Genomic DNA, 23,275 nt, shown 5'->3' on the forward strand with positions numbered 1-23,275 from the left:
CATGCCAGCAATGGTGCACACAAACAAGCAAAGTCCCATCCGCATGGTTTGGGCAGCACAGAACAGCACGCCCCTTCTGGTCCGCAGAAAAAGTTTTCACCATGTAATCGGTCCCTGGTGCCCAAAGGGTTGGGGACCTCTGTTCTAAATGAGCAGGTAATAAAAAAGACGGCAGGAGATTTGTACTTTCAGACTTGTAAGATTCTGTTAATGTAGCCCTAGAATGAGGTAGAATCAGCTCATTTGAGTGTATTTCCTGCCTGAGTTCCATGGGAAGCTGTCCACAGACGTAGCAGGGGAATGTCTCCACCTATGTACACTTCGACTTCTGCAAGGGGTTTGTAACTGCTGTTCACCTTGCCAAATGCAAGCATATATGGGTAATCCACACTCTTACCTGTGAACCCTACCATAGACTGTTATACAGTAGCTTCCTCTCGTTCCATAAATTCCTATAGATCATTTGGACTATCGCAATTGTCTTTGGAAATCAGAGAAGGCACCAGATTTAGGATTGATATCTGTCCATTAAATTTAGGACAGTATCCTACAGTAGGGCTGACAAAATCTGGCGGGAATAATTCAGCTTGGAAAATCAATTCAGTTCTTATAATCAAATTAAGTCATTCAGTTCACATTTCAGAATCAGTTTAAAAAGTACACGCAACAGCATCTCAGTGCTTTTGAGGCAACAATTTGGACTGACTTTCAGACTCAGCTCAAAATTCACAGTGATCAAATCAGCTTTGAATTAAATCTCCAAAGTAAATACTTGCAAAACCCTAATGAGCACTTAGGAAGAAATTTGCAAGACAGTTAATATTTCCTCCGGTTGTTTGTGGAAGTTATTGCAGAATTTCAGACATTAGCATAAGACAAGGGGGAAACTGTTCAACTTGTGTGGAATGATCCAAGCCACTGTTTTTAAGTAATGTAATTTAATGACAATAAACGTTTAAATTAAATCACATTTTTTGTTTGGTGCTACCTTCCTTTTGGAATGCAGCCTCAAATGTAAAGTGTCACCTTTGCCTGGAAAAGAACTGAAAACCAATGTTGTAGATCAGGGGTCTCCAATAGGGGACTGATGTGGAGGCCTGAATTCTGCTCAATGTTAATTTGATTGCTTTATAAAAAGCAGTAAATTCTGTGGCTCTGATTACTGTGAGGTGCAAAGGCATGCAGGGATGCACATGTGTAAGCTGAGAATAATCAGGAGTTGCCTTCAGAATAAAAGCAACACAGCTGTATTGCGTGCATTTGATTTCTAATTTTCAATTGACCTCAAGAAGGCCGGCGTCAGGCACAGGAAATCAGGAGCCCAGGCAGTTCAAATGAATTTACAGGCTTATTGTACGCTAAAGCTCTCTACAAGAATCTGAGCTACTAAGAATCAGAGCAAATTGGCAGTAGACAAGTGTCAGTGGAATTCACGGTGGATGGGACTTCTTAGATCTTTTGTGGGCGTGAAGGCTCCGCTTGGTCATATCCTACAGTTGGACAAGGATACCCAAAAGGCTGGATGTGGCCCTAGAGCCGTAAAATGCCCAGGTTTGCTCTTTATCATTGGTTATGTTCAAATGGAGGATTGATAGCCAGATAGGTTTCGGGGATATTTTGATTTAAGTTCACGCACTGATCAAGGGTTGCCTTGATAGTGCAAATGGTCTTTTCCGACCTTATGAGTTTATGGATCCCACTTTGCCTATTCTTTCTGCATCTGTGCTTCCTAATTGCCATCATACCAACTGGAAGAATTACAACGAAGCAGAACAGAACAAAGTTTATTACCGTGAGTGATCAGGGCAAGAAGGTGGAAGCAGAGAGAAATCACCAAAATATTGATGTACATAACGAATGGATGGATCGATGGGTAGATTTAAGTTAGTAGAAAAGTATAGAAATAAAATCTTATAAAGCCTATTGAGCTGATCTAGTTAATCAGATTTATAAAACCTATTCTCTATAAAACCTGCCTAGTTTTATTTTCTCTTTTACCATTTTTAGTTGAGCGCATGTAAGAGTAAGTCAGGGAAAAAAAGGAAATGAAAGGAAGGAAGTAAATTTATAACATGCAACATTTGAAAGCATGGGAATACCTTGATCTGAAACATAAGAGCAGATTTTCCTGCCTGGTTCCTTCCTTAATATTTTGAACTGTAATATCCTAACCAACATCACCACCTTCAGGGAATGAGGGAACTGTAATCCCAAATTAGTAAATCTGAAAAAAATAATCAGCAAATTTCTATCCAGATGCTTCGGGAAAAGGCTATTGTTTAGAAAGACTTTAGTAGGGCGCAGGCATTGATGCAAGAACTTTTACAGTTCTTGGAAGTAGCCAAAGTAACCAAACAAATGAATATTTCCATTCAGAAATGCGTAAGTCCTTACTTGTGGGATTCTTGCTTCAACCCAGGAAGGGAAAAGGAATTGTTGTATCTTGCAGAGCAGGCAAGTTAAGAGGTTAGTGGAGTTCTGCTGTGTTGTGTAAAGTTAAACCATGCCTTGCCCAACCTGGCATCTTTTAGATGATGTGAGCCTCTAAAGCTCTCCAAAGTCCAAGTTGGCATGGCCTCGAACTAAAAAAAATTACTCTTCCTACACATCTAGAGAGTACCAGGTTGGGGAGAACCACACTGCAACGAGTGACACACAAAAGCTCCTTGCACCTGGTCAAGAGAACGTTTTGAGTTTGTGCTTTTGTTTTGTTTCTGTATAGTCAGGGCCGGTTCAGACAGTGCTACCTGAGCTGCAACCATTGGTAGGAGAGAAAATCTCTTCCTTCGGCTAGCCTAGTTTCTTTATCCCTGTAAAACACACAGTGTGTTCATGAAACACTTGGAGAAATCATATTTATCCAATCCAACCTGATCCTGCAGGCTGCTCTCTCTCTTAAAAAAAAAAGTCCTGCTGTGGTCTTGCAAGTTTTCGACACTTGCCACACTACTTGCAACTCTTCCACAATAGCGACCCAACCATGCATTGTGGAACTTGCTACACAGAGTACATTCTTGCACAATTTCAGGCATGGCCATAGAGAACAAGACATTGAGCTCGTCAGCTGGAAAGCTGACAATCCAGGTTCGAGACCCAAGCACTGCATGACAGTGTGAGCTCCCGTTTCTTGCTCCAGCTCCTGCCCACCTAGCAGTTCAAAAGCATGCAAATGAGAGTAGATAAATAGGTACCCGTTCGGTGGGAAGATTACAGCATTAAGTGCCTCGGTGTATAGTCATGCTGGCCACATGACCAGGGAAATGTCTCCGGACAATGCTGGTTCCCTCAGCTAAGAAGCAGAGATGAGCACCGCCCTCTAGAATCGGAAATGACTGGTCCGAAGGAAAAATTACATTTGCATAGAGAACAGTGTCAAAATGCTACTCCTGATTGAAATCTGGAAGGGGACTGAGCCCTGTCTGGTACCATTTTTGACACGTTCTGGTTCTGTTTTTTTGATTGAAGCAAAACCTGATAGCAGCCCTATTAAAAAAAAACCAAAAAGCCAACCCTACGACAACATCTTTGGGTATTGACTTTTGTTTTAAATCCACAGTCAGTTTTTCAAATCTGTTAATTAAAGTCATTACACAATGCAGAGACCCTAAAACAAGATGGATCGAGCACATCAAGTATTATGGGCCCACTTGACAAAAAAAAAAAAAGATCAGGACCGTATAGGCTGGAAACATGTGGAAGAGGCCTTCATCCCGCAGTGGGTAGACAGTGGCTAAAATGATGATGGTGACACAATGCATCATAAAAATAATGGAAGTCTCCTCAAAGCCCAGCCATTAGATTGCACAGAGATCTTGTGTTTCACTAACCCGTTGCATAGCAAACATGCGATTTGCACTTCAGAAAGGCTTCAATTCTTTCTCGACTGCTGACATTAATGTTATGTATTTTTAACATGTTTCTAGTGCTTATGTTTAAAAACAGGCAAACCATATTTCATCAGAATAACTAGGGCCCTTATTAAATACATTATTTTCCCTCACTTGAATTTCCAGTGTCTGTTATTACCTGGCACTTCTGTTCCTTTAATGGCAGCTTAATAGCTGAGCAGTGGAATACACGTACATTTCTGGAACATGGCTTGCTAAATGTTTACAGAGTAGGTCACAGATCAGATAATCCATACGGTATAGAAAACGTTACACCATTTCTTCTTATGCCTGGGAATAGGTCAGCCTTGAAAGCGTGGAGACCACATACTCATATTGGCCAAGGTGCTCAACCTGTGGCCTCCAAAGCCCCCTTGAGTCTTCTGTAGTTGACCAACCAAATATTGGGTTGTTCATCATTTTGACCTAAAAGGCATCTGAAAATTGGTGTGTCGCTCCAGAATGGTCACAGCAGAAGATCCTGGATCCATCCACATGAAGGAGATTGTCCATTAATTTTGCATCACCACCCCAACAGTAACCCTTGGCCTCCTGAACCACCAGCTTCTTCAACTCTCAGATATTTTCCTAACTTTAGTGTTGTCGGCACCAAGTGAGAAGGTTTAAGGAGATGGTTTGAAATGGGGGAACTTTCCTTGTTCCTTCTTAGCTGATTTCCCATTTCCCAGATGAAAAGATAGGGACGGATTCTGTGCTATTTGATTCTAGTGGCCCAATTGACTACTTTTTCATTCTGTTCTGTTCAGGTTGTTATACCGTGCCCCTCACCGTGGTATCTGAGCGTACTTGGGCCCAGATTTGTTTGAACCGGCCCTGAACATGGTAGATTCTTAATTTTTTTCCTGTTTCACAGTGAGCAAGAAAGAAATGCATCACAATCTTTTTCAGAAAAGAAAAGAAAAGTGTATTGACTTTTGTGTTAAATCCAAAGTCAGTTTTGCATGTCTGCTTCAGATAATTAAAGTCATCCATTCTGTCCATTGGTGTAAAATGCTGCTTCCATTTGTGCCTCTGTAGGTTTGATTAAGCGAAAAGCAGAATAACGTTTAACCTTTCATTGAAGCATGGCTTAAAAGTACTTTTAATCATATTTTACATCAGATGCATTTAGAAGCATATAGCATGGTTTCAAGATGTTTTGCAGTGCTCTGTTTAACTCTGCTGGTTGCAGACTTGAGAATTTCCAGCGTTGTTTTTTTTTCCTTTTCTTCACTTTATATTTAACAGTCTCTGGTATGGATGAAGGACAGACCTGCAACAGAGGTGACTTTGCATCTGCCTGCCATAATGGTTGGAAAAGGGTGGCCTTGATGGGATTTTCAAAATGCTACTAATACACTTGATTTAGCCTGGTTGACCTGGGCTTTATTTTTATCTAGATTGTGCATGTTACAGCATGTTACGAGATATATTTTGGTCCTGCAGAAAACCATGGGAATTGCTTTTTTTTTTTAATTTCAGTGTTTTGCTACTCCATTATTATTATTATTATTATTATTATTATTATTATTATTATTATTATTATTATTATTATTATTATTATTATTATTCCTTTTCTGCCTGTTACTTCGTTCGCCTATGTGATTTTTTTTCCCCTTTTCCCAAGAGCTTGGAAATGAACACAACTGCATGTTGACTTTTCTAGTGTCTGTATTTCTACACTTTTCTACCTAAATCATCGATTGCCTGCCTTTCCGTGAGCAGATTTAGACTTTCCAGCAAGTTTGATTTCTTACTTCCTTTACTTTAATTATTTTTTAAAAAAATTCTTTAGAGATGTCTGTGTTGTGTCAGTTATTCCCGTGACGTGAAGTTGCTTCTAGTTCACTTGGCCCGAAGCATGCTTGGCTGATGTTTCACAGAAACACACACACACACACACGCAAAAAAAAAAAATCTTAAGATGCATGCTGATTATTTGCTTAAGCAGCTTCATTACATAAAGTCTCATGTGCACGTGGGTCTGGTTGCACGTCCCTTAAAGATCACGCCATGTTTTTCTAATGCAGCGTTGTGTTTCCTTCTGCAGCTTACCACTGGGACACTTCTGACTGGATGCCAAATGCACGTTTATCTGACATTGAGGAGGTGCCCCATTATGAAACGGCCGATGGCAGCTCAGCTCATCATGGGAGCACAAGAGAGCTGGAGACAGATTATTACCTTGGGGGTTATGATATTGACAGTGACTACCCTCCACCGCATGAGGAGGAGTTTTTAAACCAAGACCAGTTGCCCCCTCCCCTCCCAGAGGATTACCCAGACCACTATGAAGCCCTGCCCCCATCCCAGCCAGTCTCCATGGCCAGCACGCTGAGCCCAGATTGCCAGAGACGGCCACAGTTTCACCCAAGCCAGTACCTCCCTCCTCACCCCTTCCCCAATGAGATGGACAACGGTGGGTCTCAGGCTGGGAACGAATTTAGTACTTTTGGCGTTGGCCCAGGACCAAACACAGGCAACAGCCTGGCCAAGAAACCTTTGTCTTTACACAATTCTCTGGACGCATCCTCGTCCGATGTTTCGGTGGGCTGTGGTTTCGATGACTCTGAGATTGCCATGAGCGACTATGAAAGCATTGAGGACTTTTCCCTGGACCACCATCAGATTCACATTCCTTTTGTGGAGATCCATCAGCAGACCCAAGTGTGAAGGAGCTCTTTTCCTGGACTCCGTTGCTGTTGTTGGGTCCCATTCATAGCATAACTGAACTCTTCTCTTTTGCTTCATAAGTGTTTGACACACATCTGGTGCAGGATTGGAATCCAACCAAATCCATTCTCAGCCTATCCAGAAGATCGATGTTGTGCATGCGCATTACAGGGTGAAAACTGCAGGTTGTCTCAGAAAATCAGTACCCAAGGTCATCCATTAGTCTTTGGAGTTGGCATTTACTGCTTATTGCCAAAAATAAACCCTATTTTAAATCCCAGACCAGTTAATCAGTAAAGGAAGGGAAAAGGAGGAAAATTTCTAAATCAGTTCATTCAGAATTGCTGGTACATTCAATGTAGTATTTCTACGTTGCCCTGTATATTCTCTTGACTATGTTAATGCACTCATAAACACAGTATAAACCAATCTTCCTCAGCTCGATACTTTTCCTAGAGTATTAAGCTGCTCTTCCCATCATTGATAATCGGCATGTTTCTTGGCCATTCAGTCCATGAATAATGGGAGATGTAATCCAAGGCACCAAGAGGGCATCCAATCAGGAGTGGTTCCAACTCATGCCTACAGCTCTAACTCTAAAAGACACCAAGAATTAAAGAGTTATTTGGCCATCATGATGAGCCAAATGGTAAGCATTAAGGTGGTCCCCTCAGTGTAAAACGTATGCCACTGAGCCGTCAATCTTCGCTCTCATTTAAACAACGGTGTTTCCATGTTAAACTTAACACCAAGCTGACCTTGATTCAGGGCTGATGCTCCAGCCTTGGATGGGTCAGGAGTAAAAAAAAAAAAAGGGAATGGCCCTAGTGGTGGGTGGGTTGTTTATTTATTTATTTGTTTGTTGGGGCATCTTCTAAGCTTTAATTCTTAGGATACATCTGCAATTTTTTTCCACTCATCTTTAAATACCATTTACCCTATATTTGGTAACAACTAGTGGAGTAAAATCCGCAGGGACTCATTTAGCTTTACCTTAAAATACTGTTTAAAGAGAATGATATTGTAGGTTATGACACCATCGCCATCATGTATTTTAGGGGTGGGGGAAAAAGAAGCCCCAAGCAGATTACCTTTTTCGCATGATTGAATACTTCTGAATACACATTCCTCGTGTAACTGGAATTCCAGCTTCCATCTTGCATGGGTGCAAAACACAAAAGAAGATGACAGGAGAATTCAGCTGAGTAGCCACTGAAAGGAACCAATAAATTATTCCTGGTGGAAGGGAATTATGGTTTTATGGATGTCCCTGCAGGTCTTTCGTGGGATTGTCTGCGAGGGGAGGTGGGTCAGAAAAAGTAAAGATGGTGGCTGCGACCATGTAACTTAAGGCTCATTCATTTTTCATGTGTGTTACACATCTGACACATAAAGATGTAGCTTTGATCACATTCTAGCAGGTTGCCTTCTTGGCTTTTGCAAACCACACACCCCCTTTGCAAACACCCATTTCTCCTAACCCTATCTTCTTTTATGGTCGGCAAAATGTTGAATGAGTGCTTCCATCCAAACTGAGACAGTTTTTCTAAAAATTCTTTACACCGAGTGACAAATTTTTCTTTTTACCTGGCTTGATAAATTAAATATTTCTGGTGTCCTCACACTAATCAGCACTTATTTCAGCCTCAGAGGACACCAATTAATAAATCATATCAAGCCAAGTAGTTCATTAAAGTGCCATGGAATAAGCAGCTTTATTTACAAAGGTTATCTAACTATTACGCTGGAAATTGAATGATCTGTTGATTACAACTCCCGTTTCAGGCTACAAGAGTATTGTAACTAAGGGTTATGTCTAGTTATAAAAACCTGTTTTTAAAATTATTTTTGAGCCGAGACAATACACTGCCTGTATGAATATTTTAAATAGTACAAACTTAATGTGTGCTTCCTTTTCAGTGATTTTATTCCCTTGGTCTTCACCCCCAAATATGGTAGGCATTCTTTTATAGTGCATTTATAAAATGATGGGTTTTGTTAACCCTTCTCAGCCTTTTTATGAACCCCTTTTGAAATATTTTGGGATAAAGGAAACATGGTACTTGAACCTTGTGTATGGTGAGAATGCTAACGTATGGAATTGAGTAAGAAGCTTACTCAACAGAGAAACTAGCTGATAACGTGGGTTGACCTTCCCATGACTACAAATGGGTGTATGTGTGTGTGCATCTGCGCGCGCACACACACAGACACACATAGACGCACAGAAGAGTTGACATAATCAACATGTCCTCCAACTGATCATTCTCATAGGACTGGGGTTGCTTTGAATGGATACCAAAGTTACACATTTGAATTCTGAACTATTGGTTCAGTTGCACTTATTTGTCCCCACAAGTCACACAGACATACACACACAAAAAGTTATTCTGAGGTAATTCTTCCTGACTTTTAAAAGGAATTTTCAAATAATGCTTCCTTTGGATATTAACTACTATACCTGAACTTAGCGAGATACCTTTTCCCCCTTACTTTCTAGTAGTCTTCCGTAAAAATAATAATAATATGAAACCTTTTGGTAGTTCAGAGTAAGAGGCATTTTCCATTCTCCTGGGTAACTTGCATGTGTGTTCTAGAAACCCCTAAATGTTAGGCTTTTCTTGTCTTTCCAAATCCTATGCAGTCATCACTTTCTTCTTCCTTACCCCACCTCTTTTAGCAGCTGGCTGCTCACTGCCCCACTGAATCAACGAACTTGCCCCACTTATTCCAGAGCATAATCTTCCTTGCTAATCTCAGAATTAATTGCCCATTTATACATTCCACTGTGTTTACTTTCAGATTGTCTTGTAATCCGCTATTAAATTTTAGCTTTGCATGGGTAAAAGCATCCTAGACAAGCTAGCAGCTAAATGCATTGGCCAGACTCCAGATGTTTGTAAGCATCCACAGTTCAGCACAATTGGTAGACATGCACATTTTCTATGCCAGGGTGGATTTTCCCCCCTTACTTTCTTTTACCATGAATCACCCTGATTTTTCCGTCTTTATCCAAACAGCAACTCATCTGTCAATTGGTGCTGATGACACGGGGTAAAAGATTAGTAGTAAGTAAGCCGTAGTGATTAAATGGCATTGAAGCCAATGGAGCTTCAGGCAGTCTTGACTCAGCCACTCTACCCCATAGATAATTACAATAGATTCAAGTGATTCAAAGTGGGGAAATTTGTATTTCTGATTGCTCCTATACATAAACCCGTTCAGCATATCACAAAGTGGGACGGTTTGAAAAGACCCGTATGGCCAATTTTTCCCCAGTAGGATGCTTTTTGGAGAATAAATATTTGATTTAAGGTGGAAGAGGTTTCAGAAAATATCTCCTCCCCACCAACAATCAGAAATGGGACATTTCAGAACTGTCTGAATAATGTGTAGCCGTTGGTGAGTTAAGCAGATAAGGGGGAATCAGGAAATTAAACATGGCCACTTCAGTCTCAAGATGCCTCTACCATCTTGAATTTTCTTGAGACGCTCCTATTGTCTACCGGCCCCCTTGCAGCCATGGACAGCTGCATTGTTTTTGTTACGACTCAGGTTTTGTTCTATGCAAAAGGGTCTTTATTCCTCTTACTACCCAAGATGGCAGTCTGAAGTTCACAGAAATAAGTGTTTTCCTAAAAATAATAATAATTCCACATTATAAAGCTACATCTCAAGCCAAAAGGTCCACACTCAGCATTCTCTCTTTGTTTCCTATTTACAAGATGGTTAGAATGTCTATATGCTATCATGTGAGTCATATCACACTTGAAGTACTACTGCTCAGAAGCAGTATTTATTAGTTATGTAAATACTTGGTGCCCAGGTAGGGCCAGTCATCACAACTGCATACAAAACGAAGAAAACTGGGACTTCCACATGCTAATGTTGATAGCAAAATGATTTAATATTAATTTACTGCTTTTAATAGGGGGTCTTTCGCAAGCTAAAGGTAAATAATTTCAATATTGCCACAGAGAAACAAATCTTTCCAAAATTTTGATGGGCCATTTTAGCTGAACTGCATCTTCCAAATTCATTCCATATAATTGGGAGTGATTTGTTCATGATTATGCAAAAAATGGATTTTGGCAGTTTTCATTGCATCCCTCCAGTAGTAAAAATCCATAGTACATTTATCCATGAAAGATAATTATTTCAAGGCTATGCACCATATAGAAGAGCACTGAACTTTTTTTTTCATTTAGAGAGAAAAGGAGAGGCAGTGGGATGTAACTTCGTTTCATCTTTTTTTTTTTAAAGAGCAATAATTTACAAATGTATTACAGGCCATAACCAAACTTCACCACTGGCAGTGTTAAGAGAATAAATGAACTGGATCGTGGGAATTCAAGGCCTCACTTAACATAGCTTAAGCATATGTTTGAATTCTTACCAGAACAATTTTTCAAACCCAGGATAACTGCTTTTTCAGGAAGTTTCATTTGGGAAAAAAAAATCTTAAATTCTCCTTGAAGCACTGTATAAGAAAGATAATTGTGTGTAAATTTTACCTGTTGCAAGCAGGCTGGTTTGTAAAAGATGTATGTTTTTGGTGTTAAAAAGTTTATAAAATAATGTATATAATAATTTTGAAATTACTGGGCTTTTGTAGATATTCAATGCCAATCAGGTGGCTTTTCATTTTTGTTACCTGTGCTCATTTGTGTAAAGTCATCCGTTACAGGTTAATCATATAAAGCACTTCTTACAAAAAAAAAAACCTCTTCTTAGTTGCTAAAGGAGACCCTTCAGTTTTCATTTGGATCGACTGTTTTCCGTTCACTTCTGTTTCTATGAAACTGCTTCCTGGTTTTTTTTATTATTATTATTAATATTTTGTGCAAATGCAATCATGTTTTCTAATGACATTTCTGCTGGCATTAAAAAGGTGTCTCTATATTTCACCCTGTAACAAACGTATGCAGAAGGGAAGATGATCTCCAGAAATGGATCTTGTCCCCTGTTGCCTAACTCATCAATTGTTCATTTTCCTGTTGGCAGTATTGTCTTGTTATTTTGCTATTAAAAAAGGGAAAAAAAAGAAAAAAAAAGTGTACAGGTTTGTAACTGCCCCACTTTGCTAAGTTGATCGTTAAAATCTGTTTTCAATTAAAAACACACGGTTTTTGCTCTTCTTCCTTTCTTTGAGATACATTTTCACTTTATAGTACAATTGTAGACAAAAATTGAGCACAAAATTTCAGTTGCTAAGCAAGACGGTTGTTAAGTGAGTTTTGCCCCATTTTATGACCTTTCTTGCTCTGGTTGTTACGTGAATCGCTGCAGTTAAGCTAGTACCACGGTTGTTAAATGAATCTGGCTTCCCCATAGACTGCTTGGCAGAAGGAGGTTGCAAAAAGTGATCAAATGATCCCGGGACACTGCAAAGGTCATAAATACATGTCGGTTACCAAGCGTCTGAATTTTGATCATGTGACCACAGGCTGCTACTGTTGTGTATGTAGATTAGCCTGGGAGTGGTTTCTCCATCGGCGGGAATTCCGTGACACTGGGTTGGGTGTTGATTCCAAGGCGGGAGATCCCTGCCCGGGGGTTGGCTAGCGTCCAGTGGCTGCTGGACATATATATAGCTACCAGGACGGGTCACTCCCAGTTCGCTCCACATGTATTCAATAAACAATGTTACTACAATCTATCTCGCTGTTAATGTCGTCGATCTGAACATAACAGCTACGATGGTTGTAAGTGAAAAAAGTCACTATTCAATGCCGTTGAAGCTGGTCACTATATGAATGGTTGTAAGTCAAGGACTATCTGTAAAAGATTCTCAGTGGGTTGACATGTTTGTTACTTGACATTTTAGTTGTCCCAAGATTCCGGAGGCCTCTTTAGTCCTCAGCTTTTCACTCATGTTCTAGGTATCATTTTGATAACTGGGGGAAAAAATACGGAGCTTATGAGTTTTAATGATCTCAAGATATTTTGGTCAGTTAATCCACATGGGCAATGTAAACTCAAATTATACGGCAGTTCTAAAATGCTTTTGACAAGCACGCTTGGAAGCTCATTCAATTCAGTCTCTTGCTGAAATTGGATGGGAAATTACTTTTGAATTCCAAGGCTGTTGGCAGAATTCAGAAGTTCACATCTTGCTTGAAACTAATGGTAAACGATTTCAGTAACGCTTCTATGAAAAAAATATAAGGGAATAATCCTCAGGAGCCAAGATTGATAAGAAGAAGGATTTGTTTTGGTATTCTGCATAGGGGAAAAATATTAGGAAGCAGTAATATAAACCCTATAGGAAGTCTTCGAATTAAAAGCATTCATTTAGTGACTGTTTAAAGTTACAACGGCATTGAAAAAAGTGACTTTCAATCGATCCTTGCATTTACAACGGTCTCAGCATCCCCGCGGTTACAGGATCAAAATTTGGGCACTTGGCAACCAGCATATATTTATGATTGTTGACATGTCTGGGTTCATGGGAATCACCATTTGAGATCTTCTCAGCCAGCTTCCGACAAGCAAAGTCAATGGGTGAAGATGGATTTGCTTAACAAACATATAATGTCCTTAACGTCTGCAGGATTTGCTTAATAACCATTGCAAAAAAAGGTCATAAAATTAGGCACGACTTGCCTAATAATAATAATAAAGTTGGAAGGGACCTTGAAGGTCATCTAGTCCAACCCCCTGCTCAGGCAGGAAACCCTATACCATTTCAGACAAAATAACCATCCTTGCTTAGCAACAGACATTCTGGTCCCAATTGTCATAAATTGAGGATTACATGTATTCATTTTCACCACCATTTTTAGTTTTAATAGTATTAGTAATAGTAATAGAATTCAATAGTACCTTGAGAACTACAGGTTGTCATTTATAAGTTCTGTCTCCTTAATAGGAAATAAGGTAAAGGTAAAGTTTCCCCCGCACATGCGTGCTAGTCTTTTCCGACTCTAGGGGCCGGTGCTCATCTCCGGTTCAAAGCCAAAGAGCCAGCGCTTGTCCGAGGACGTCTCCGTGGTCATGTGGCCGGCATGACTAGACGCCAAAGGCGCACGGAACGCTGTTACCTTCCCACCGGAGTGGTCCCTATTTTTCTACTTGCATTTTTATGTGCTTTCGAACTGCTAGGTTGGCAGAAGCTGGGACGAGTAACAGGCGCTCACTCTGTTACGTGGCACTCGGGATTCGACCCGCCAAACTGCCGACCTCCTGATCGACAAGCTCAGCGTCCTAACCCACTGAGCCACCACGTCCCTTGTAATAGGAAATAAGTCCCTCTAAATCAGAGGTCTTCAAACTCGGCCCTTTTATGAGTCATGGACTTCAACTCCCAGAATTTCTCAGCCAGGCATGCTGGCTGAGGAATTCTGAGAGTTGAAGTCCATGAGTCATAAAAGGGCCGAGTTTGAAGACCCCTGCTCTAAATCCACTGGCACACACAAAAAATGACTACATATTAAACAGTATTTCCATGGGTGCTAATATCCAATTTAAATAGACTTTCTGTTGCAAAATAATGGCCTTCAATGGATGGATGGAAACTAATCAAGGAGAGATGCAACCTAGAACTAAGAAGAAATTTCCTGACAGAACAAATTAACCACTGGAACAACTTGCTTCCAGAAGTTGTGAATGGTCCAGCACTGAAAGTTTTTAAGAAGAGACTGGACAACCGTTTGTCTGAAATGGTATAGGTTTTCCTGCCTGAGCAGGGGGTTGGACTAGAACAGAGGTCCCCAACCTTTTGGGCACCAGGGACCGGTTCCATGAAGATCAGTTTTTCCACAGACTGGAGAGTACGTGGTTTTGTGTGCTGCCTGCATGTGTGTGCTTTGCTTGCTTGTGCAGACCGAACAAAAAACTAAAAATAGAAAAACATTGCTAATTTGGAAATCCACATTGTACCATAATTCAAAAACATGCATTGATAAAAATTCATCTGGACTAAAATCTTTCTTAAAAGCACACATATTTTCTCATTAACAATGTTGTAAAAGTGCAGACTCTGTCTGTCTTCTTTAAGTACGCAGCCTCTATTGAACAATATAAAAGAATATTTCTCAGGCTTCAGCAAAGAATCAACCTCAGTGACTGCTGATTCTGATTTTTTTTTTCAGCACGATCATGCCTTGCGATAGAATGTAAGATAAAAGAAACCCCAACAGACTTCAAATCTTGCTGATTCCTCACCACTGAACATGACAAAAACAGCATCATGTCATCTCAACATCAGCCCCCTGCCCCTTTTGTAAGTGTGGGGAACATCACAACTCACATACAAAAGAGTCTGAGCTTGCATTTGATGGGTACATTGTCATTGCCTCCCACTGCACCAAGTCACAAATCACTATCTCTACTTTAAAGTATTCAAAATCTGTGGACATATTTTTTAAGACAAATCTACCACCCAAGCGTGCCCAAGCCACTTTGCTGCCCGAAGAGGAAAACAAAATGGCGGCCTTCTATTTTCCACACCAAGTGTTAATTATTCTTTTCTTTCCAAGTACTCATCTAGGTCTGCTTTCAAAACCAGCCAGGTATAGCTATGTGGGCCCATCATATATGTATTCCTTCATGTTAAGGTCATGTTTCAACTGCATGGATATGTCCATGTGACAATATGGAATGGCTTGGCAACATCAACTCCTAGGGTGGCTTTCTCAGTTTCTATATTTTGGCTGCTTTCAAAAAAGTTCGGCAAGGTTTGATCTAAATAATACTTGGATGAGAAGGAAACAGGAAACCCTAAAGCTACACAACTTAAGAATCCCTGTCAAACAGCTTCTATAGTGCAAAAAAGAAAAAAAGAAAATTACATACAGGTGGTCCTCAATCTATGACCACAATTGAACCCAAAATTTCTGAGACATTTGTGAAGTGAGATTTGGCCCATTTTACAACCTTTCTTCCACAGTTGTTAAGTGAATCACTGCAGTTGTTAAATTAGTAACATGGTTGTTAAGTGAATCTGGCTTCCCCATTGACTTTGCTTGTCAGAAGGTCGCAAAAAGTGATCACAGGGCCCCGGGATGCTGCAAGCATCATAAATATAAGTCAGCTGACACATGTTTGAACTTTGATCACGTGATTATGGTGATGACCCAATGGTCATAAGTGTGAAAAACAATCATAGGTTACTTTTTCCAGTGCTGTTGTAATTTCAGGAGTCAGTGAGGACAGGGGAGGCTGGTGTGCTGTGGTCCATGAGAGGTCGTGAAGACTTAGACACAACTTAGCAACTGAAGAACAAAAAAAATGAGATGACATTATTTCATGCCTGATATCATCTGACATCTTTGTGGTTTGCTGTAGATGACAGTGGTGGTGTCCCATCCATCCAAGAACAACTAGCAACATCTACTTTGCTTGTGTTTTCAAGAATGTCCATGACGACTTCATAGGTAAAAAGGTAAAGGTTCCCCTGCACATGCGTGTTAGTCGTTTCCAACTCTAGGGGCCGGTGCTCATCTCCGTTTCAAAGCCGAAGAGCCAGCGCTTGTCCAAGGATGTCTCCATGGTCATGTGGCCGGCATGACTAGACGCCAAAGGCGCACGGAACGCTGTTGCCTTCCCACCGGAGTGGTCCCTATTTTTCTACTTGCATTTTTATGTGCTTTCGAACTGCTAGGTTGGCAGAAGCTGGGACAAGTAACAGGCGCTCACTCTGCTACGTGGCACTCGGGATTCGACCCACCAAACTGCCAACCTTCTGATCGACAAGCTCAGCGTCATAACCCACTGAGCCACCGTGTCCCTGACGACTTCATACTGCCATCTAATAAAAGTGCACTAGCTAACACAGTAGAAATGCCTTGAAATTTAAATGTAAACAATAAGCCCTTTTCCACTTCAGCTAGCTGGAGAAATGGGGAAGTTTTCAACTACATACTGGAACTACTTTCAAACTTGATTAGTTGCCATATCCTACTAATGAACACTGGGGGAAGTTTCACATTAAGACCAGCAAGAATGTAGAAGGGAATTAAAACTGCGCCACAGGATGGCAATGTCATATTAGAAATATGTCAGAGGCACTGAAAGGTTGAACTGCTGCTCTAGAATACCAAGCGTGAGAAAATTAAATGAGTCAAAGGCACAATACTTAAACTGATAGGAATAAGATTTGATTTTTTTTCCTTCTGGGGATGAAGGTGCATGTTTCTGGGTCCAAGGTTCAATCATGTCGAAGCTGTTAGAAATAATTGAGACAAAAGTGCTCATTCTGTGGGCTTCTGGGTATAACGTATTAAGTGGCAATGACTGAATACTGATACTGCTACCAATGACATGATAGCGGTATTCCAGTATTTGAGGTGCCACCACAAAGAGGAGGAATTCTGGGAGCTGACGTCCACAAGTCTTAAAGTTGCCAAGGTTGGAGACCCCTGATCTAGGATAAACAGCGTAGCCTTTACTTTGAAGTATTTTTATTTACCACCAAATTTCCTTTGTTCAAAAACACAGACCTGGATTGTCAGCTGAATGACTCTATTTAGAGCCTGAGACCCCAAATATACCAAGAGGAATTATACATTTGGTCAATAATGAAACTTCACTTGGACTTCTGAGATACTATTGGAGGTCTTGTAAGGAAATCTCTTTCCTCTATGGGTAAATGGGCTGTTTCACAAATGCCAGCCTATCTTCTCCTAGCTTTTCTGAATCCACCTACAATTGATCTGACCTAGTTCCAGCATCCAATCTGGGTTGTTCACCGGACCAGATGTTTAGTCTTCTGAGCTTTTGGACTCATACTGGAGCGCATCCATGTGTTGAATTTACATGGTGCCTGGTTCTGTGTCACCCCCTAGCTGTTGATTGAGGTACTGATGGCCAGCCACTAAGTCGATTGCTGTTGTTTCTGATAAGCTGGTGGTAAATCAGCACTCCTGTTGATTGACAAGAAGCCTGTTTTCCAGGCTTCAATCATTTCAATCATTGGCTCCTGCAACATTATCCTGGGATGCATATATTTGCCTTCTTTCGACACCTACTTACATCTGACATATTGCTATTGGCTGTTAACAGTCAACTTCATGGTGTTATTTCTCTATGCAGGCCTCAGAAATAGTCATCAGTCCTTGTGTATTCATTTTTGCATGTCAAAGCTTTGCTTTTTGGAAGTCACGTTCAGAATATAACTTAATGCAGTGTAAGTTAGGAGTCTCAGAGTGTAGAAGCCAGGTGATTATTTCCTACTCTGCTAGTGACATGAAAGTGGTTATATTTTATATCTTGAAATACACATACTTGTGCTAAGTGGGTGTTAAATACACTTGAGCAGGGCTTTTTTTCTCATAGAACGCTCAGAACGGCGTTCCGGCACCTTTTTTTTGCAAAAAAAAAAAAAAGCTCCCTCTGAAAGCCTATTGCAGGGTTAGGCAATCTTGGCCCTTTTTTATGACTTGTGGACTTCAACTCCCAGAAATCCTGAGCCAGCCATGCTGAGGGGAAAGGGAGAAGTTTCCAAGCTGAGCCATGCTGGCTCAGGAATTCTGGGAGCTGAAGTCACAATCTTTCACTTTTCACATTCTGGAAAAGCAGTGGTCATGTATCCTAGCAAAAGATGTTACATATGTGCATAAGCGTAGTCAGTAGCATATGCCTTTTTAAAAAATATCAAACATGCAAAGAAACAAAAATAAGTCCAAAATATCTGTATTACATCCAGAAATGCCAACTTTGCAACCAATATTTCTCATCCATAACTATGGCACCCCAAGGATACCTGCATACATGCAAATGCTTCCCTGGGATCAGTAACGCAGCAGGGATTGCTTTTTCCTTCCAGTAACAGATTGCTGGGAAATACCAAACATGGCCTTAAGAATTCCAATGTTTGTTACAAATTTTTCTGGATGTGGTTAGAAAGAGGCCTAGAAATGCCAGCACAAATACATCACACTTGCTGAACGTGCACATGCAACTAATTACAATCTTCAATTATATGTGATATATCCAGGGCTTTTTTTTCCCCATAGAACACTCAGAATGGCGTTCTGGCACCTTTTTTTGCACACAAAAAAAAAAGCTGAAGGAAACTGTTCTGGAGAACCAAATTCTCCTCAGGCAGCCAGGTTGCAGAGCAGCAGAATGCATCTCAGCGACAGGCCTTCAGATGGCTCAAATTGAAGGAAATGCGATCCGTACAGGCTAATTTAAAAGTGGGTGGGTAAGAAGGGCCGAGTGTGAACAGGTTGCTTAGCAACCTGCTTAAACAGTCTCTGTAACTTTCAGCTCCCGGTGCCTTGCCTTTTTTAAGCTGGGAAGTTGAAAAAAGAATAAAAAGAAGGCAATAGAGTGCTATCAAGGAAAATGTATAGATATAGCCAGCAGACATTTAGGGAACCTTTATTTTTCATACACTGTTCGAATTTTGTTTTAATGCCATGGTGATACACAATCAAATGTAGTCAGTCTTTTTTTTTAATCCCAAAGCATCTGTTCATTAAATACAGTATAACAAAGTTTTGGATGATGGAATTATTTTTTATCTAAGGATAACTAATGATAACAGCTCTTAAATCTGTTATTTTGTTTTATTTTTGCACAAAAAATGTATAATTTGCATTTGCATTCATTTACAAATAGAATATGTTGTTAAAATGTATTGGTGTTGAAATAATTAGTGCACACATATACCTAAAACCAGTTTATTGCATTTGGCAATTGTACTAAAAAAACACACCTCATTATCAACCAATATAATTCATTTAATTTGAAATCAAGTGAAAAATTGATTTAAATTATTTTATTAAAACAAATTAATGGCAATTCTTTGATAAGAAGTTGCCTCAAACAAAATGAGTTTGACATGCCTGCTCTAGATAGTTGAATGCTCCAAAATAAATTCTAGACCAGGCCTGTACATGCAGCCTACCAAGCACCCTTGGATAGAGCACAGACTTTTTAAAAAAAAGTAATAAAGTCACCACCACTGCCCTGAAAGTCATGTTGCCTAGTGCCTCCGTGGCTTACCATGACCACAAACTCCAACACTGTAGATGCTCCTCTAGTCACCAAATCATTGATTAGCCCACCAGCGTTCCTTTGCAGACCACAAAGACTTTTAATTTATCAGTGTGGGCCTTTCCCATCTACAAGTTGCATAGACCTCTTCTAGATTTTCCTCTTGCCTTTCTGAGTTAACCAAGGAGTTTGGCATACCTGGTACTGGACCTGTGCCACCGTCGCCTCACCCTGCGTGCCTAAGTGGCCACCCTGCATTGCCTGGCCCTCACCGCTTCCGCCACCTGCCCCACGCAGCCCTGCCATATAGAGTGGGCCCTGCTGCTCCCACAGCACCAGCCACGCCGGCTCCAGCCCTGGAGGGCAGCCCGCCACCAACACCCCTCGCACCTGTGACCACAGCAGCGCTGCCCCCCCCTGCCCCCCCGCCTCCTGCACCTGCCAAGATGAGAGTTCCGGCACATTTATTTTTAGAAAAAAGGCACTGCTCTTGAGCCTCGTAGTTCGGGGACATAAGCTCCAGCTAGCCAACCAGGTAGCCACAGAATAGAGTTAGGGAGGGATTTTTATAGAAATGCCCAGAGGGTTTGATTAGACAACCTCTGAAGGTCCCTTCCAATGCTGTGATCCTCTGAGCTCTTTACTTGTAGTTTGATTATTTTCAGATCCCCTTTCAGAGCTATCTGGATATCAGGATGCTATAAATAAGGATGCTGGATTGGAAGAAGATGAGTGTGGCTTTAAAACTGGAGGAAGAAACATCAATAGCCTGCATACACTGATAGTTGAAAATTTAAAGGATTTGCAAGCCCAGTAATAGACTGAGCTATCATATGACTCAGAAGAGAAGGGGAGACATAATGGAGGAGACAGGGGTTTTTTTTACATTTTTTAAACAGCCCCAAATAGGTCTGACCCATTTTTTTCAACTTGATATTTCTTTTGACATTTTGTCCTCATCTACCAAAAACAATGCCATCTTGTATAATAATAATAATAATAATAATAATAATAATAATAATAATAATAATAATAAGAAGAAGAAGAAGAAGAAGAAGAAGAAGAAGAAGAAGAAGAAGAAGAAGAAGAAGAAGAAGAAGAAGAAGAGGAAGAAGTTGGAAGGGACCTTGGAGGTCATCTAGTCCAACCCCATGCTCAGGCAGGAAACCCTATACCATTTCCGACAAATGGCTGTCCAATCTCTTCTTTAAAAGTTCCAGTGTTGGAGCATTCACCACTTTTGGAGGTAGGTTGTTCCACTGGTTAATTGTTCTCACTGTCAGGAAGTTTCTCCTTAGTTCTAGGTTGCTTCTCTCCTTGATTAGTTTCCATCCATTGCTTCTTGTCCTGCCTTCAGGCGCTTTGGAGAATAGCTTGACTGCCTCTTCTTTGTGGCAGACCCTGAGATATTGGAAGACTGCTATCATGTCCCTCCTCGTCCTTCTCTTCATTAAACTAGACATACCCAATTCCAGCAACCATTCCTCATATGTTTTGGCCTCCAGTCCCCTAGTCATCTTTGTTGCTCTTCTCTGTACTCTTTCCAAAGTCTCAACATCTTTTTTACATTGTGATGACCAAACCTGGATGCAGTTTTCCAAGTGTGGCCTTACTAAGGCATTGTAAAGTGGTATTAACACTTCACATGATCTTGATTCTATCCCTCTCTTAATGCAGCCTAACACTGTGTTGGCTTTTTTGGCAGCTGCAGCACACTGCTGGCTCATATCTAAGTGATTGTTCACTAGGTCTCTGAGATCCCTCTCACAGTTACTACTATTGATCAAGGTACCACCTATACTATACCTGTACATTTGGGGGTTTTTGCCTAAATGTAGAACTCTACTTTTTCACCATTGAATTTCATTTTGTTAGATAGCGCCCAGTGTTCAAGTCTGTCCAGATCCTCCTGTATCTTAAGCCTGTCTTCTGGAGTGTTGGCTATTCCTGCCAGCTTGGTGTCGTCTGCAAATTTGATGAGTTCCCCATCTATCCCCTCATCCAAATCATTGATGAAGATGTTGAAGAGCACTGGGCCTAGAACAGAGCCCTGGGGCACCCCACTATAAACTTCCCTCCATGTAGATGCTGTTCCATTGAGGACCACAGCCGGTCAGCCAGCTACAAATTCATCTCGTGGTGATGCTACCTAACCCACATTTTTCTATCTTATCAAGTAGTAGGTTGTGATCTACTTTATCAAATGTTTTACTGAAGTCCAAATTATATCCTCAGAATTCCTCTGATCCACTAATTTTGTCACTTGGTCAAAGAATGCAATAAGATTTGTCTGGCATGATCTGGTTTTGAGAAACCTATGTTGGCTTTTAGTAATGACTTTGTTTGCCTCTAGGTGTTGGCTGATTTGTTGTTTGATTATCTTTTCCAGAATCTTCCCAGGTATTTTGGAATGTTATCTTATGAGGGGTGGACAGATAATGTCGCAAAAACCTTTATGTACTTTCCAACAGGTTAAAAAGGTTAAAAAAGAATTAAAAGGGAACCTTCTAAAGATAATAATGGGTTAAATACACCAAAAGTTCTCGAGGAACATTTGTTGATCAACTCAAATAAAATCCAAATCTTTATCTAATCTAATTAAGCCAATGGTCAGGAGCATTGCTGGGCAGAGGTTAACAAGCCCACGTTTGAGACCCAAGAATTGCCTTCGGGCAAGGTTGAGTTCTCGTCCTTCACTCCAGCTCCTGCTGGGAACATGAAAGAAGCCCTCAACTGGACATCCCCAGGGCGACGGTGATGTGAACGGATAATCTAGGGGAGACATGATAGCAGTATTCCAGTATCTGAGGGGCTGTCACAAAGAAGAGGGGGATCAGGTTGTTCACCAGAGCACCAGAGGGAAGGTCGACAAACAATGGTTGGAAGCTGATCAAAGAGAGAAGCAACCTGGAATTAAGTAGAAACTTCCTGACAATGAGGACAATCAACCTGAGGAACAGCTTGCCTCTAGAAATCATGGGCACTCCATTGCTGGAAGTTTTTAAAAAGAGACTGGACAATCACCAGTCTGAGATGGTATAGGTCCTCCTGCTTGAGCAGGGGGCTGGACTAGAAGACCTCCAAAGTCTCTTCCAGCTCTATTCTATTCTATTCTATTCTATTCTATTCTATTCTATTCTATTCTATTCTATTCTATTCTATTCTATTCTATTCTATTCTATTCTATTCTATTCTAGTCCAGTCCAGTCTATTAAATGCTATTGCTATTCTTATTTTGCTTCTTTTCGCCATAATTATGTTGCAACCCATTGTTCTGTACCAGCCTGCTACCGGCCCTGCAGAAAAGGCAACCCCTTTACAAACGGCAAGAGGCTGGAATTACGTCTGCCAAATTTATTACTACAAAAACAAACAAGACACGAACCAAGAAACAGGAGCTTTGAAACACTATCCGAGCGGTTGCTTTCAGCAAACCAGCCCTCCCCACACATTCTCCTTATATAGAGTTCAGGGCGTGGCTTCTCTCTGCCTCCTTCCGAGAAGCCCCATTGCCTTCCTCTGTTTACTCCTAATTGACTGCCTCCTGCGTCGGGCGTCCTTGAACAGGGCCAGCTGTGGGTCATCTTCATCCACACTGTCAGGCTCACACAGCTGGGTCTCCGTGGTGACCAAGTAGGAGGGGCCTGGCTGAGGGCTCTCATCAGCAAGATCTTCAACCCCCTCAGCAAGGTCTTCAACACCCCCCTCCTCCTCTGAGTCGTCCGACCCAACTGCCGAACCCACAGGCTGACCCTGAATCACAACACCCA

The 23,275-nt window shown here is 41.0% G+C and overlaps 1 protein-coding gene across 1 annotated transcript in view; it reads left to right on the forward strand.

Annotated features, from left to right (window-relative positions):
* Positions 1–6,560, forward strand: part of FAT3 (FAT atypical cadherin 3) — a gene marked incomplete at both ends in the record, with an annotated part of 451,188 nt that extends 444,628 nt beyond the window's left edge. Inside the window, 2 exons of the mRNA XM_083362083.1 lie at positions 5,136–5,171; positions 5,938–6,560. Of these exons, the coding sequence (XP_083218209.1) occupies positions 5,136–5,171; positions 5,938–6,560 (659 nt within the window). The remainder of the gene's footprint in view (positions 1–5,135; positions 5,172–5,937) is intronic.
* Between the last annotated feature and the right edge of the window lie 16,715 nt (positions 6,561–23,275).

The sequence above is a fragment of the Vipera ursinii genome (assembly GCF_947247035.1).
Source record: "Vipera ursinii genome assembly, chromosome: 4".
Classification (NCBI taxonomy): Eukaryota; Metazoa; Chordata; class Lepidosauria; order Squamata; family Viperidae; genus Vipera; species Vipera ursinii.